Below are 17,484 nucleotides of genomic sequence, written 5' to 3' on the forward strand. Positions count from 1 at the left end.
ATGAATTCATAACTTGTGGCAAAAAATGTGTTGTGAGGTCACAGTGACCTTTGACCTCCAAAATCTAATCAGTTCATCCTTGAGTCTGAATGTTCTTGTCAGATTTATAGAGATTGTTTTCAGATTCATGAGACTTTTAGATCAACACTGATACATGATTGAGCCTCACAGCTCCAGGTAACCTCCACCTGGACACCTCCGTCTCACCTGCTCACTCTTGTGCAGCCAGATCTGGTCCGTGTTGATGGCGGCGTACACTTTGGATTTGGTTCCTTTCAGTTCCAGAGCTCCATGTTTCTGACAGTGAGATCCAGGACCAAACCGCCGGCGACCAAACACCAGCTGATCCCTGACGTGTTCCTGCAGCGTGGACACCCAGCGCCGCCTCAGCACTGACACACAGAGCAGGCGAAACACATAATCAAAACATGATGAAAACAAATAAAACACACACACACTCTGTTGTTGGTCTAATCTGCCTTCATTTCTTCAGCTGCAGTGGAAACTCTTCTTAACATCACACTTTAGCTCCTCAGCAAAACAAAGTTAACAAGCAGCTCAGTGTTGAGTGAGGCCTTCCGGAGACTCTGGTGTTTCCAGTACTTGCTGTGTGGTTTCAGCAGAAACACACTGTGGTTGAACCTGCTGATGGTTCTTACAGGTGGTTCCTCTCTGATCTGGTTCCCGGTTTCTAAACCACCTGGACTCATTAAACTCTGCTCAGACCTTCATCTTTACTCAGTTCATCAGCAGAGCCACGTTGAAGCAGGTTCTCATGTTTATCTGTGATGAAACTGATTCCAGATCAGCTGGTTAACTCTGGTTAATTCACACAACAACTGCTTTAGAGTGAAAAGACACATCACTCTATGTCTCTGTAAGGCTGTCAGTGTGTATTGTTGTTGATTTTTTATACAAAAACCTACATCTTGGATTTAGACTGAGCCCTGCTCTTTGTCTTCTCTGTCTTTTCTTCTTCTGTCACTCCCTGTCTCACTCTGTAGAAATAAAACTCTCCTCCTTTATGTGCACAGACATCAGGATTGTGGGGACCTGGTTTCAGAGTGGTCTGTATGCAGCAGGTTAGTGGGTCAGTCTTTTGTCTGTCCCAGCTGGAGCAGAGTCACATGACCTGCTAAGCTCCCTGGTTACTGTAGAGAGCCTGACAATTTTACAGCCGTGTGCAGGAGCTGATCATGTGACAGACCTGAGACCAGCAGCTCAGAGGAACACCTCAGATCAGACTGAATGACCAGTTTGTGTATGTGTGTGTGTGTGTGTGTGTGTGTGTGTGTGAGAGTGAGATGTTACCTTCGTTATCAGTCCTGAACACAAAGATCCTCTGACTTGTCACTATTTCAAATTTATTGTCTTTGGCTGGGCGGGCCATCTGGATGGCCGCCAGTGGGATCACTCCTTTAGGGTAGACGTCCTGAAACACACACAGACACAGAACCATTCAAATCATTTCAACCATGATCTGCATTTCTCATCAGCCAGAGCAGGTGTGGCCTTCATGAAGCAGCAGGTATGTTACTCCTTTCAGGTGTTAAAATGTTCAGCGGGGGGGTGGCAGGGAGCAGGGTCAGGTGGACTTGTTTCTAATTTGTACAGCAGCTGTATCAGTTTCATGTTGTTTTGTGGTTTGGATCAGAGACAGTGTTGAAGCCAAAGGAAGTAAAACCTGTGAGCCTGAACTCGTTAACCTGTCAGTCACTGGGAAACTGGTTCAGGTTACAGACTGTTTATGAGGAAAAGAAAATGCAAGTTGATGTTTGCGGTTTACACGAGACAAAAGACATTTCAGTTGATGTCCTCCTCAGAAGTTTAAGATTGATTTGATTCGTTTATCTGTCTATTCAAACTGTTTTACTGGTTTATTTTCTGTTTTCTACTTTTATCTCTGGTTATTCATTTTATTTCTGATTTCACTCACTTCCATTCATTTCCCCTGTTTTAATATTCTATCTTTATCTTTGCTTTATAGTCTTCAGTGTTTCCTCAGCTCCTGTTATTGTCGTCTTATTTTTATTTATTACTTAGTACTAATTTATTCCTCTGTGTATAAATGGGGATGTCTTGTGTGTGTTGGTTGGGGGGGGTGTTGTTTTTATTGCTTTTATTCTGTAAAGACTTTGTGTTATAAATACAAAGTCTGATTGATTGACAGTGGTGATTGATGCTCGTCGTACCTTCTCACTGCCGAAGTACATCAGGTTTTTTCCGTCAAACTTCACATAACGTTTCTGGAAAACATAGTTCCTAAAAAAAAACACAAACATCAGATCACAATCACACATTCTTTTACATAAGCCAACAAGTGATTGGTCAGAGTAATTTACCAGTTACAATAAAGCACCAGTGTAATCAGCACACTTTGATTTTCCACTCGCGTTGTTGAATCCAGTTTAAAGATGAAGAGAATCAACACTGTTCTGACTCTAATGGGATTTATTACAGTTCATCAGTGTCACCACAGAACCAAATAAGAAGTTTCAAAGCCAGAGACTGAGGAGGACAGGAAGAAGGAAGAGACAAACACACACCGAGTGGAGGATGAAGAGTCAGAGGATGAAGAAGAGGAGGAGGAGGAGGAGGAGGAAGAGAAGGTGACGAGGCAGAGGCAGCTCCTGAGGAGGCAGGAGACACAGGGAGGAGCAGAGTGGAGAAGACGCAGCAGAAGAACCAGCACTGCTGTCTGATCCCTGACAAATACAACACACAGACACACACACACACACACACACACACACACGCGCATGCACGCACACACACCGTGTACATGAATCACATCAGGTGTTTGCAGACTGAACAGGTGAATCTGTGTCACTGATGTGTTTTACTTCCTGAAACAGACCATTCAACCACTGTGATTGGTCAGGTGAGAACATGGGTGGAGCTCCATCTCCTCAAGACTGTTCTCTCCTTCCTCTTCTATGTGCACAGAAGTGTTCATGTTTCAGTGTTCATCAGTCTTTAGACCAGGAGACCTGCCAGCACATGATTACATTGCACAACCCTGAATTCTCTCAGATTCCACTGGACCCTCCTCAAGGATCTGAGATACCTCCTTAAGAACATCTGGAACCTCCTTAAATCTCATTAAAAACCCCTGGAACCTACTTAAGAAACTATCTCAGGAACCTCCTCAAGACCCTGTACAACTTCTTAAGAACCTCTGAAACCTGTCCAAGGACACCTGGTACCTCCTGGTACCTACTAAATCACAACCAGCTGTTTAAATCAAATGCACCCATGTGGTTTTGTTCTCGCAAGTCTTACTAGGCCTAAAAATCAAACGCACCCCTGTGGAGACAGCTTGTCCAGCCACCCGCTGATGATGGGTGGGGCTCTCTCAGTCAGGGAGGTGTAGCTGGCATAGGGGGAGATGGTCAGGTCCTCATCGGTCTCAGAGTGGAAGGTGTTGGGGGGTAGGGAGAGGTAGCGGAGGGGGGGTGGAGGTTCTCCAACAGTGCTGTAACCCTGAGAGTCTCCGGAGTGAAGAGCCTGAGACAAACGCTTGGTCCAGGAGAACTTCTGACACCTAAAGGTACAAATAAAGACTTTATTAATTGAAGAGCAGATCGGTCTATGTAAACACTCTGCAGTGCCTCGGGGTTCTACACTCAGCCCACTTTTACAATTGTCTTTATATAAATAGGTGTTAATGGTACATGAAACTAATGCGGATGATAAAGTTTTATAAGCCATGGCTGTGGATATTCTGAAAAGTTTTACAAATATTATATAACAAGATAATAACAGTGCACTGAGTATAGAACTCGCAGTGCATTTGATATGCAGATGATACAGTTTTATACATGATGAGATCTTCTGTCAGATGCACTTCATGAACTCCAGTCTGTCTTTGATAATTGACAATCTGAGCTTATTAAACTCATTTTTGTGTTGAATGCAGACAAAATATTTTCTAATGAAGATATATTGTTTTTACCTCAGTACTCAGAATGAACTCATGTGCTGTAAACCCTTAATAATTTAATTTTTCTTGTCTATTTCTTCATGTTTATCTTTAGATTGGGGTTTTTAGCTGTTTCTTCTCTAATGTTGGCTGCTCGACTGTGTTATTTTGTTGTTATTTTGCATAATGTCGAGTGATTTTCTTTTGTATTCGAGGCAGCTGTACTTCTTCCAAGCGAGAATCCATCTTTCCAGGCTCTCCGGCTACATCATATGACAGACAGATGGATCATCCAATCACCTGCCCAGTATTTTTTGAAAGCACCTGCTCTTTCCAAGATTCCAACAAAAGTATTTAATATTTTGCAGATTGTCTGGTGTCTTACCCATGATCCTCTGCATGTTTCTCCTCATCCTTCCTCGTTTCTTTTCCTTCCAGTCTACCTCTTTCACTCTGGATATGCAACATAAAATATTATATGAGCACATTTATATTCACAGGCAGGAGATATTACAAGGTTAACTCCATAATCCTTCCTTCATTTTAAAATAACAACTACAGGGATGAAAACTCAACCAACTTCAGAGGACTTGAGACAATTAAGGAAATGTCTCGGTAATGTTATCTGTCTAATAAGGAAAGGTTGAGAGGAAACAGAGAAGGAACCTCACCTCAAAGATGTGTGGATTTCTCCTGGTCTGGAAAACGGTTTCACAGTAGGGGCTGATCTCCTCCTCTGGGTCATCTGTCGATGCTGTCGGCAGTTTAACAGAAGACACTGAGAGTTAGCTGGTTACTGTGGTGTGGACTGTAACATGACTTTAAATCCTGCCAGCGTTACCATGGTCTGTCTGCACTCACCTCGGGCTGATCCTGAAGAGTTGTTACTTAAAGTACTGCCACTGAAAACACACACAAACACACCAACAAGCAATCAATAGTTGATTTAAACGGGTGGAGAGTCAATGTGTCCCACCAATAAAGAGACAGATTACAGACTGGTCTGAATCTGTGGACCAGGGTCATGGATTCCCTGGATTAAAGATCTAGTCTGGAAACATCTCAGGATCCTGGTGAAGGCCACAAACTGAAATGTGTCAGTCTCACAACAACGTTGTTCTTACTACTACACCTGGTGCAGCCGTCTGACCCCTTACAGCAGTGGTCCCACTCCTCTGCATATTCTCCGTCTCCACCCACAAACCCTCCTGCCTGTAGCAGGTTACTGACCCATTAGAGGATGGATGGATTCATTTTGTCATCACTATCAGACTGTTGTCAGACAACATATTAAGTGGTATTAAATGTATTGAAAGACATTTGTCAAGACCAAAGCCCAACAGTATGAGTGCCGTACCTGTTTCTTTCAGGGGTTTGTCTGGGGGGGGTCAGAGGAGCCGACGCCTGGCAGTAACTCCTCCCTCCACTGGGGGCAGATCCAGGTAGAGTGCCCCAGTAGATCTCATTAGAGACCATCTCCAGCCCACCTCCCCTGGGTGAACTGGAAGGTGATGATCCAGAGAGCCTGCTGCTGTCAAGACCTCCAGGACAGGAAGTCAGGGAGGAAAATGTCTGATTCTGCTCTGTTTGTACAGGTATAGAAGAAGAAGAGGACGGGGACCCCTGGAATATTAAGGGCAGGGGCCCACGGTGCAGCCTTGGGGGAATTGGAGGTAACAACCCTCCAGCATCTGTCAGAGACAAGCTGCGGCTGGGCCTCGCCCTCTCCACTTGGCTTGGTCTTCGGCTGGATGTGGTTGATTTGTTGTTGAGATCAGAGGTCAACCTGTCATCAGGTGTGGGCATGTCCCCTGGGGTCAAACCCTCTAACACAGTAAAACATATGGACTCCTGGGAGAGCCTCCTGGGTGGGGGTGGTGCAGGGTCTGGTGTTGGACAGAACTGGATGGGTGCAGTCCTGCGGCGGTTGAAGACGGTTCTGGGTTTGGGAACCGGCTTCACCACAGCTCTGCTGCTGCTGGGCTCTGAGTTTGTCAGCATGGCGGCAAGGTTCGGAGCCGAGCTGTTCCTGAATGCCTCAAAGTTAACGGGTCCTGTGGACTGGCGGGGTGACGCAGCACTGCGCCCTCGCTCTGTCACAGACTGACAGCGGTCACGTGGGAGATCAGTCTCTGCTTTCTGGTTGGCTCTTTGAGCTTCTGTCCTCTGAATGAGACTGACCAATCGTAGGATTCTCTTCCTGTGTCCTGTGGCCGTTACACCCAGACTGACGAGGGCGTCATGATCCAGGTGTGTGAAGTCTCTAGCTAACAGGAGACCAGCTCGACAGAAGGTGTTCAGGTACCTGCAGAGAGAAAACACGAAAACCTTCAACTCAATTCAGCAGGTTGGATGATGATGGCACCACTACATACATGTAGTCTCAGGAGTAGACCCTGAACTCCCACCTAGCCTGGGAACACCTCAGGGTCCCCCTGGAGGAGCTGGAGAGAGGAATGCTGCTCAGCCTGCTGCCACCACGATAAGGCAGTTGTGTGTGTATATGCTAAAGAGGTAGCATCTTCATCATAAAGAGGAAAATAACTGTGTCCTAGCCCCCCTCTGACCTCTCCAGATGGATCGCTGCCAGAAGCGTCTCAACCGGCGTGCTTCCATCCAGTGAGGCCATGACGACCAACATTGAGTCTGGATCTGACGTCGTCTCCTCCACGTCCAGGAAACACCACGGCCATCACTGACCTACAGCTGGGACAGACGATGGCTGTCCATCTGCAGGGGACAAAGACAAAACACAAACACGGTCTGATTTTAACAACTACATCACTGATGGTTCCTCCATTTAACACACAACCACCCACAGGGGTCACACCATCATCATCCCCATCAATGGACAAACCTGATGACACCGCCCCCCCCAGCAGCAGCAGAGCAGAATTCAGTTTTTACTGCAGTTAGATGGTATCACTGTGACCTTTGACCCCTGAAGGTCATGACCCTGCTCCCAGCCAACTAAAACCACAGAGGATGAACAAAACATGATGTCAGCGGGCAGACACAGCTGCAGGATTGTTCCTCAGCGTCTGCAGCAGGATGACCTCCGACCTCTGTACAGACAGAGGGGGGGGCACCACAGCACAAACAGAGAGGCTTGGTCTGGAAACACCGCTGGCTACATGAACGCTCACACAAACACACACACACACGTGATGAGTGTGGAGTGTTTCTAATGGACAAACACAGAGTCTGTTACATCATCTGTAATAAAGATAAATGAAGGTGAAACATTTTTCACCTGTTTGACTTTATTTCTGTCTGGATGTTGTTTCTATGGTAACACTGTTTGTGACTGAACATGTAGCTTTAAATGTTCCGTACCTGCAGTGACAGATAACAACATCCTGATGACAACATACAACAAACAAGAGTGAAGCTAGTTATGATGAAGATGATGATGTTGTAGAGACTTACTGCACAGGTGTGTGTTTCACAGCCTCACCTGACACAGGTTCACTTCTACTGTCATCTCTTCTTATATTTTTCTTTGTTTTACCCAGAAACCTGCAGCAGAGGTAACTCAGGCCTGAGTCCTGCAGCTCACTCCATGAACACATCCTCCAACTGTACTGTGGGACAGACTGTGTCTCACCTGAGAGCTGAGTCAGCAGCTGATTCACCTGTTGACCTGACAGTGATGAGTGACAGAGACTCATCAGTCAATCATCACAATTGACCCCCCCCCCCCCCACTCTGGAATTGTGTCATTGTTCACAAGAAGCACAACACACAAATAAATTCGTTCTGCTGAATTCAGTTACACACGTTTTCCTTTATGGAAACAGAGAGCAGCTTCTCATCAACACACAGTGAACAAAGACCACCGGATACACACACACACACACACACACACACACACAAAGGATACAGGGAGTGCCTGCAGCTGAGGCGAGGCATAACCCTAACCCTGCCCCAAGCTGAAGGGTGGGGGGTTTTCAAAGAAATAACTGTGCAACTCTGTGTGTGTGTGTGTGTGTGTCTCCAGATTTCCTGAACAAGGTTGGAATGTGCTTTATGGATTCCTCTGATTTATGTGTGTGTGTGTGTGTGTGTGTTTTTTTGTCAGCTTTCTGGGGTCAGGGTTAACAACACCAACCTTGTCAGGACCAGTAGTCCTCATGGGGACAAAAGCCCAATCCTGATGAGAGAAAACATCATTTCTGAAGTCCTGGTCAGGTTCCTGGTCTGCAGGGCTAAACTGGGTCTGACTAAACTCAGGACTAAACAGGAAGCTGTCACCAACACTCAGCCAGCCAACCAATGGTGTAACTTCATCAGACAGACAATGAGGACACTGAAAGATGACTGACACCAAACTGACACTGAGTGTAAACCACAGAGTAAAAATAGCTGCTGGACACACACACAGGTCAGCAGTGTCCAGCATGAAGACAAAGGCTGAGGAGGAAGTGAGTCACAGCAGCTTCCTCCTGTCCACATTTTTCCTCCTCCAGACCTCAGCTGCTTCATATTAAACCAGTAAAACCAGTAAAACCAGCCTCTGTTCTGATATGAGATCAGCCTCACACACATTATTAACAACATCTGAAACACACAGTGACAGTTTCAGCCTCAGACGATGCTGAGGTCACATGATACATGAGAGCAGCAGGATGCTGCTTTGGTTCTGATTCAGTATCCAGACGAAGTTGGTGGTCGAAAATGGTGGAAATGTTCAGAGTTCTGGCAAATTTGTCAGGAGGCATTTCATCTTTGACTTTTCAGAACCAACCAACCAACTGAAAAATACAGAGCAGATCAAAACATACCTACTCATGACACTAGCAAATCAAATCTCTCATAAACTCAGGTCCTGTCCTGTCTCATGATTTTGTGCTGAAAGTCTCTCTCCGCCATCTTGCTGCTCTCTGTCTGGACATCTTCACCTTTCTCCCTCCTATCTGAACAAGTTTTAGGATTATTCTTCTGATCTGACGTTAAACATATCAAATGTGCAGTATAGAGAAAAAATATCTACAAATCACTTCTATGGTAATCTTCAACATATTTACCATTAACTGACATTAACACAGTGACAATGTAGAATCCTGTATTTTCCCACCTCAGTGCAGTTTAAGCTAAGAGACGCAGGAACTTCAATCTGTAGGAGTTGTAGCATTTATTTACTAACAAACAGCTTAAAGTGAACAAACATTACACTGCTACGTTCACAGACACACTGCTAACTGCTAACAAACAAGCTAATGCTCTGCTCCGGTCGCCAGCTTCACTACTCTCTCTCTCTCTCTCTCTTTCTCTCTCTCTCACTATGCACCCAACCAACACACTGATCTATTCCTGAAAGGAGCTGCTCTCCTCCTGTAACAATATTCTGTCTCAAACGTCTCAAACTTACTGCAGATCTCACACAGAGGTGATAAATTAGTGTAATTTGCTCGCTTTCTTGCTCCTGCTGCCGATTAATGCGCAGGTCTAGTTTCCACACACGTCTGCGCATGCCCATGATGCGTGCAATATCATAACAGATCTGAACTGATTTCAGAACAGTAGAAACTGAGTCAAGGACAGCTTGCATATTTTGGCATGTAGCTAATCACCAGTCACTCCAGGATTAACCTCAATGCACTGCGCCCACCTCCAAATTAAGCCCATCACTGTTTGCTAAGATCCAGCCGTTGTCAACAGGCCACGATCACACCCAGGAAAATGACAGAAACAATAGTTACAACCATAGGTTACAACGGCTGGAAGTCAAGCTAGCTTAAGGGACAGTACCCTGCTGCCACCACAAGAGGGCAGGGAAGCTGTTCTGAGATCAGATGTAGAGAGAGATATCGCTTCATTCTGATTGATGTCTATTTTTAGCTTTAAGTGGTCAAACCCTGCTTTCTGGACGTCTCATTATGTCTCCGCTGTGAAACTGACAATAGAGAAACTACAGCTGAGCAGGTACAGCCGGTGTGAACAGGAGCAACATGGAGGAGGAGGAGTAACAGAAAGCAGGAGTCTGTAGAGAAAAGTCTGATATGAGAGGACAAAGAGCCAGAGGCCACAGAGGAGGAAGAAACCAGGAGCAGGTTTTCAGGGAGGCAGGAAGTGGGTGAGGGCTGCAGATAAAGACTGAGCCGAGGAAAAGGACACAAACAGAGCAGAGGATACAGACACTCCCATCATACTTCCTCCTACTTCCACTTCTGTAACACTCGCACTCAACACTATATAATGCATCTCAGAGAGCAGGTCTGAGGTCTGACAGCATCTGAGTCAGAGTCAGGATTCCTGTGTACAACACAGTCTGTGTGACGACGTGTTACCAACCTGTGGTCCTCCTGTCTGTGACAGGGTTTTTTTATTCAGGTCAGATCTGGTCTCAGAGCCTGTGTGAAGATGAAGATGATGGAGACATGAAATGATGAAGACTTCGCTCTTAGATTATCTCTAGAACAGTAAAGTAGAACATGAGGAGAACATGAGTGTAGATGCAGTTATATCAGTGAGTTTGTCTCTGAGATTAAAAACATTTGTTTCACACCCATTGTTTCCTCTGCCCTCCCACTTCTCCCAAAACACCAAACACACCCTTCCTCCTTTCATCCATCCATCCCCAGCTCCGTCTTCATCATCATCATCATCATCATCATCATCTCTGTCATTATTTCCATCTTCCTCTCCTCTAACCCTCAGCACTGTTTAATTCACTTCAGTTGTGTGATGATTTGACTTTTGTCAGTTGTGTGTCAGTTTTTCTCACAGTAGTGAGTCTGTGTTTTTCGGCTTCAGTGAGATCAGGTTCAGACATCTCCTCTGACTCTGTGTTGTTGTGTTGTCACTAGTTCTCACAGTGATGTGTGTGTCTCCGAGTTGCATTAATTACTGTCACATATGTAACGGTGATGTCACAGCCCAGCCCGACCTGTCAGCTGACCCTCTGGACACGCCCCCTTTTCCTTCCTGTATATATGTTGTTTCTGGTCATTAGATATTGTGTCAATGTTTAGCTGACATAATATATGCAGCAGGTAAAGATGATAAATGTGTAAAGAAAAGTCGTTTATTTTTAGATTTCTGCACTCTTCATGCTCTGCCTCCTTTTCCTCAGACCCCCCCACCTCTGAGCGGACTCCTAATCAGCGTCAACAATAATCTGAATAATGTCTTATAATGTGGGTTCAATACAATATTCACTCAGTCATTCAACGCAAACACTCAGACTGACTCTGTAACATCACCATGTGGATGCTGTTAGTTTAGCTCATACCCAGTGTTACAGCAGTTAGCTGTTTTAGCTAGCCAGCTACAAGTTACTGCATCAAACTAATAAACAAATAAAGTTTCCCAGTGAAACACATTAGCTTCACAGCTGTGAGTGCTAACGGCAGCCATATTTGTTATGTTTGTTATGATGACGTTCAGGGGGTCACTTCTTCATGGTCCCCACCCCCCAACTTAAATGTTTCCCGCCTTTGCTGCAGAGCTCAGCGACTGAAACAAGAATTTTTGATAAACCAGGACAGAGCCTGACCAGAGCGAGTGATTGGCTGAGAGGCCTGTCAATCAAAGCCACAACAAACCCTCCCCAAACAAAGCCCTCTGTTAGAGAGTCTGACCAGAGCGAGAGTAGGAGGAGGGAGGAAGGAAGAGAGGGAGAGACTGACCTTCATTCTTCACCTCACTGATGGGAGGAGGGTGGGGGAGGCAGAGAGAGAGAGAGAGAGAGAGAGAGAGAGAGAGAGAGAGAGAGAGAGAGGGAGAGGGGGGGCAGAGAGAGGAGGGTAAAGGAAGGACAAATAAAAGAGAGAGAGAGGGGTGGGCGAGCGAGGCAGTGTAATAACAGTGAGGCTCTATTGTGACAAACAGAAGGTTGATTGTTCCAGAGCTGTGACTGGAACCACACACTGAGACTCACTGGGAACACTGGGAACGTAGGGTAACAGGGAGCACACACTGGAAACGGTGGAGATGAAGGTGTGAGTGTCTGCGTGTGTGGTGGTGGTGAGGTGTGTGTGTGTGTGTGTGTGTGTGTGTGTGTGTGTGCTGATGTCAGAGTAACTGAGTGTGACTGTAACTTTGATCTATGATCCCTGTAAGAACAACCTAACACCTGCTCACCTGCTCACCTGCTTCATCATCATCATCATCAGCATCACTGTCATCACCATCATCATCATCGTCATCACCATCATCATCATCATCATCGTCATCACCATCATCATCATCATCATCATCATCATCATCATCGTCATCATCAGAGATCCAACAGAAAAACAATCAGTTCTGATAATCAGATAAAAGGTAAATGTTTGTTGCTTCTCAAACATCTCAGTTTGTTTTTATCTCTTTGGACAGAACAAGACGTGAAGATGTCACATCGAACTCTAGGAAATTGTAATGATTTTTTTGAAAGACAAAATGACTGATCGTTAAATAGAAACATTAATGAGAATGATCTGCAGACAGAAAAGGGGAAAATCTTTAGATATGTCACATTTCATTTTCAGTTCTTAGTTCTTAGCATCACCAGAAGTGATTCTAAAAAGTGTGTGTGTGTGTGTATGTGTATATGTGTGTGTGTGTGTGTGTGTGTGTGTGCGTGTGTGTGCGTGTGTGTGCGTGTGTTTCCTGGGTAAGCAGAGTAGTGATCACTGACTGTAGTTGGTAAAGTGTAAAACAGCACAGGTTCCTCTGGTTTTAGATGAGGACGTGGACTCATCAGCTGCTGCTCTGAGATCAGCTGAGCTCCATGAGAACAGACTGTAAACTGCTCCTTAATGGAACAGAGCTGATGTCAGGTCTGTTACATCACAGCCGCAATTCACAGGGAGTTTCTGAAGAGGAAGACGTGGTGGTCCAACTTCCTGTTACTGTTCAAGAGAACAAATGGTAACACACACGCACACACACACACACAGTCCATCCTGTGTGTGATGTAAGTGCTGTTGTAATAAGCTGACTGTGATGTTGTCATTCTTCTAGAAACTAGTTTTCATCTGAAAACACGTCACATCAATAAACATCATCATCATGAACAGCTGTGATGAGCCTCTGAACACAGCAGCTGCCCTCAGTGCCTCTGAGCAAGGCACTGAACCCCAGTCCTGCTCACAGACCAACACTTGCACAGGTGCACAGAGGTAAGTCCTCCCACGGTCAGTCTCTCATAGAGACATTCAGTTTGACCTCAGCTTCATACGACAAGTGACATAACCCGTTCAAGCCCTGCCTACTTTCTCACCTGCACACCGCTGTGACCCTGTTCTGACCGGCGTGGGGGGAGGGGTTTCTGAAACTGACAAACATGTCTGACGGAGCTGTTACAGGTGAACTATGAGTCAGTGATCCTCCAATATCAGCTGTTTCCTGAGGGGAAGGTTCTTAATATGCTCTAACCCAGTGGTTCTCCAACTAAACTGACTGACTCACACAGACCTTCTGATCTGTTTGAAAGTGTTTAAACCCAGGACGAACACAGTCACACGTTCTGTCATTGTGTCACCTATAGATGGAAATATAGTAAAAACAAATTAATTGGTTTACTCTGAAATTTCATCTCAAACAGGAAGCTCAGTTTCCTCTTTACAGGATGTTTGTGTTGCATGTGAACGCCCTGTTTCCCGCGCTCTTGAACATCTCACGCCAAGCCACCGCCTCACTGCACACTGTCTCACAGCATCATCATCATCATCATCATCATCATCAGAAAATTGATCTGCTGCTGCTCTGTCAGCTGATTATTGGTTTGTGTCACTTTTATCGTGTGTTGTTAAGATTTTATATTTAATATTTTTCAAACATCAATTAACATTAATGATCTGCAGCTGATTTAATATTAACTGGAGGGAGAAACAAACAAGCAGCTGCTGAAAGGACAGAGAAGAGGTTTGTACATGTCTAAGGTTGATGAATCCAGGTATTTAGCTGATTGGGACCGGATCCAAAAGGGAACCGACTGTTGGGACGTGATGAGAAGCTCTTTAAATACAGAGGGAACTCCTCCGGTGTTCACACGTTCATAGTTTGACCTCAGCTGTTCAGTTAGCCTCGGCAATGGAGCTGAGTATATTGTTATTTATTTTGTCATGAAGGCCCCCCCCCCTCCAAAATGCAGTGAGGACACAGAGCTGCTAATGAGGTCACAGAGCTGTCGTCTGATTTGCTGTAAAGGCTGTCAGAAAGGCTGCTTTACTAACTGAGCAGAGCAAGCTCCTGCTCCGGAGCCCCACACCCTGAGGGGCCCCAAGAGCCCGAGCTTCACGGTGTGTCAGTTGGTTATCACTGGTACCTGTGTCAGTGAAGTTGACCTCAAAATCTGCTTTCAGATCTTTATCACTGGATTCTTGCGGTCACATGATCCACACTGCAAATAAAGTTTTGTTCAATCAATGCAGGTGACATCATGAGATCAGTTCACAGTGTGACACCCTGCAGAGGTCAGAGAGTGGGGGGGGGGGGGGGGGCTCTCACGGGCTGAGTGGGTGGTGTTCACTGATTTAACAGGATTTTTATCAGTTTGATGAATAACTGAGATTCATCACTGGATTCATGACGTCACACCCTGACCTGCAGGGACCCTCCGGCTCCACCCTGCTGGAGCTCACCGCTACAACCAGCCTCATACTGGTCTGAATGTTTTGCTCACTTTGAACCACTATCTAATAATTCAAACCGAAGACCCGGATCCCGGGACCGGATCCCTGTTCGGGACGCGTCCCTCCCTGAGTCCTCCTCTGTCTCTGAATGAATCATGTTTCATTCACTTTGACGCACCAGATGCGCCCGAGCCGCCTCAGCGCCAAAACTTCCTCTCTGCGCTTCAGTTCCCACAGAAATCAGACTGAAACCCGGGAGGACCAGAGCTGTGTGAGGACTCCGGACGACCAGTGGGACGAGCCGCTTCCTGCAGGACTCACCGAGACAGACCGGACCTTCAAACCAGATCTGCTCCCAGTCTCAGTTAAATACAAATTAAAAGAGTCTCACCTCTGATCCGGTCTGGTTTCTGGTCTCCGCTCTGGTCCCTGAGGTTTCTGCAGGTCTCTGTCCCGTGAAGTACACCAGTAAAGTCCGGAGCTGGTTTCTGGCAGACTGGGGGCTCTGGGAGGAGAAACTCTGCTGTGAGCTGAACGTCAAGTTGGGCTGAACAGCCGCTGCTACGGCTTCCGGCTACAAATTTCAAAATAAATGTGTCGAGCCAGAAGAGCATGTTCTACATCCGGTTAGTGTAGTTCCCAAAATAAAGTAAATAAATAAAGTAAATAAAATAAACTTATAAGATATAAAAACATTATGTAATGTTACGTAATTACACAAAAAATTAGCATCATGATTTAAGAATGATTTCCCCATGTTATTGATAAACTATTTGAAGTAATAAACTATGTTCAAACATGAATAAAAAGTCAAGAAAAATTATTTACAAGAGCAAAATTAGTAATCAATGATAAGGACAAAACAGTAATAACAATAAAAACAATAATATCATTTAATTAATTTTAAGTGTAAAAATATCCTTTAAATATCCAATCCTTTTTTTGTTATTGACATAGTTAGCAAAGGATATCAGAGTGAAATAATAAAATATATAAGATCATTTTTAATAAACTGAGTTTCTTAAAGTTGCTCCATTATTTACTGAGGTCTTGACAGCTTGCTAGACAAAGACTTTTACTTTGTAGTGTTAGTGTTTTAGTTTCCTATAAAGACCCCGCCCCTGTCCTCTGTCCTCATTGGATAATTGGCACAGGTTCAGCCAGCAGTGGGCTATATAAGCTCCTCAGTCTGTCACCAAGTTTGGGGCCGAACTGTTTTGGTTTTTCCCTGATTCTGCCTGAGCAGCTGTTTCCTCTGTAATCCCTGTAATCCACATCAGAACAGTTCCTCTAATCCCTGACTACACCCTCATCACTGAGTCTTCATCACTGATCCGTTAGAGTCTCCCCTCTCACTTTTCTGTCCATCCTCACCTGATATGAAAGCAAATGAGTCTTTGGACGCTGGTGAGAACCTCCTTCTCCTCCTTCACCTCGTCTTCCACGTCCTCCTCCTCCTCCTGCCTCTCCTCCTCCTCCTTGGCTGCAGTTGAAAAGTCAAAATTAGTCGAACCGCTTCTCCTTAACTTTGATGGAAAACATCATGAGGTCGAGAAAAGATGTGAAGGAGAGGTCATGAGGAAGGAAAAGAGAGCCACGCTGCAGAGAGAATCTGACTGCACTTACACTAGGATTTTTTTAAACCAACTTTAGTCCTGTAGTCTGACGTGTACTTTGTGTTCACATGATGAAAAACCATCGTCTCAGTTGCTGGTGTCCTGTTCACACCACGAACTCACAACGTCTCTGACAGCTTCTGTTGTCATGACAACGAAGTGAGCTGAGGGTAGTGTAGGTGTGAACAGTGACCCTGAGCCTCACAGACAGAGCAGGACCTGGACCAGTGAGGTGGACTGAGTGTGTGTCGAGAGGAAGCGTCCCGTCCTGTGAGAGAAGCTGGACAGCGGCAGAGTTTCCTCCTCGCTGCCCAAATAACAATCAGAGTCCTGCAGACAGGAAACAGGAAGAGCCTGAGACAATAGAGCCCAGAGAGGATCCGGAGTCCGGCTGCATTCTTCAGCCTGAGGGAGGAAGCAGTCACATGTAAAGTCCTCCTCAGACCATTCACAGACCAGGGACCAGGATTCACTCAAACACTGGTTTATGTCTCTGTTTCAGGTTTTTGTTTCTGAACATGGACCTGCTCACTGTCCTCCTCCAGACTGAGGGTCCAACACACCACAGAACTACAGACCACCAGGAAACAGTCCTCCACAGTCTGTGACATCACCTGGTCTGCACTGGTCATGTGACATGGTTAGCGCCACCTTCTGGTCTAGATTGTGAATAGCTCCTGAACTATGAAGCACAGTGTTCCTTAAAAGAAGACCAGGTCTGTAGAGACCAGATCCTGCTCCTCTCACAGCTTCATTACAGGTCTTCAAGAGTTAGTTCAAACACTGTGATGACTGACAAAATGTGTGGTGAGGATGACGATGAAGCTTTTGTCTGTCAGTGATCAGGTCTCGTGTTTTTTCACTGGCTTAAGTATTTTCCAGCTCTGACTCCATATCTTATCTCTCTGAGACAGAAATACTGAATCATTTAACTATAGGTGCTGATGCCAGGACCAGGACCAGGACCAGGACCAGGACCAGCCTCTTGATGTAGATTTCTCTATCAGTATCACCACAGTCTCATCCTCTGTGATAGGGACTGTGAATCATTGTCTTGTTCAAGCTGCTTGTTTGAATTCTGCTCTTTAGACATTTAAAATGATTAAAGTATAAAAATATCATCTACAATTATCTATAATCTATATAATCTAAACTCCATGAGCTGGTGTTAAGTGTTAAAATCTATTGATGTCTGTGAACAGTTTTGGATGTGGAGATTAAAATGGCCTTTAAATATATCTGTGTCATCAGTTCAAAAACAAACTGTTTGAATTCAAATCTCAACTTTATTAATTTAAAGTAGAATCTGTTTGACAGAACAAAGATAGTTTGTGGGAGAGATGCTCCACCCTGTCTGTGGACCCACTTCCTCAGTGATGACACA

The 17,484-nt window shown here is 45.2% G+C and overlaps 1 protein-coding gene and 1 long non-coding RNA gene across 5 annotated transcripts in view; one reads left to right on the plus strand and one right to left on the minus strand.

Moving 5' to 3' along the window:
• arap3 (ArfGAP with RhoGAP domain, ankyrin repeat and PH domain 3) overlaps window positions 1–16,419 on the minus strand; it is a 30,629-nt gene extending 14,210 nt beyond the window's left edge. For 2 of the 3 annotated variants that reach the window (XM_071457622.1, XM_071457619.1), the window contains exons 1-10: window positions 14,876–15,017; window positions 6,490–6,652; window positions 5,280–6,227; window positions 4,784–4,824; window positions 4,594–4,676; window positions 4,308–4,375; window positions 3,305–3,544; window positions 2,193–2,262; window positions 1,312–1,432; window positions 208–392 (exon numbers count right to left, since the gene is read on the minus strand). In XM_071457622.1, the coding sequence (XP_071313723.1) occupies window positions 208–392; window positions 1,312–1,432; window positions 2,193–2,262; window positions 3,305–3,544; window positions 4,308–4,375; window positions 4,594–4,676; window positions 4,784–4,824; window positions 5,280–6,227; window positions 6,490–6,563 (1,830 nt within the window). In that variant the 5' untranslated portion in view covers window positions 6,564–6,652; window positions 14,876–15,017. Of the gene's footprint in view, window positions 1–207; window positions 393–1,311; window positions 1,433–2,192; window positions 2,263–3,304; window positions 3,545–4,307; window positions 4,376–4,593; window positions 4,677–4,783; window positions 4,825–5,279; window positions 6,228–6,489; window positions 6,653–14,875; window positions 15,018–15,858; window positions 15,968–16,110 lie in introns of those variants that run through there. The other variant, XM_071457620.1, reaches the window with a different exon arrangement.
• Window positions 11,682–17,322, plus strand: LOC139605815 (uncharacterized). Of its 2 annotated transcripts, XR_011684478.1 has the most exons (5): window positions 11,682–12,190; window positions 12,591–12,778; window positions 12,872–13,029; window positions 16,603–16,946; window positions 17,039–17,322. It is a non-coding gene; the product is annotated as an uncharacterized lncRNA (long non-coding RNA). The 2 variants fall into 2 exon arrangements; XR_011684477.1 differs by having other exon boundaries at window positions 16,603–17,322.
• Window positions 17,323–17,484: the final 162 nt, after the last annotated feature.

Source organism: Trachinotus anak, unplaced genomic scaffold, assembly GCF_046630095.1.
Source record: "Trachinotus anak isolate AG129_WGS33_773 ecotype Australia unplaced genomic scaffold, CSIRO_AGI_Tana_v1 ptg000021l, whole genome shotgun sequence".
In the NCBI taxonomy this organism is placed as follows: Eukaryota; Metazoa; Chordata; class Actinopteri; order Carangiformes; family Carangidae; genus Trachinotus; species Trachinotus anak.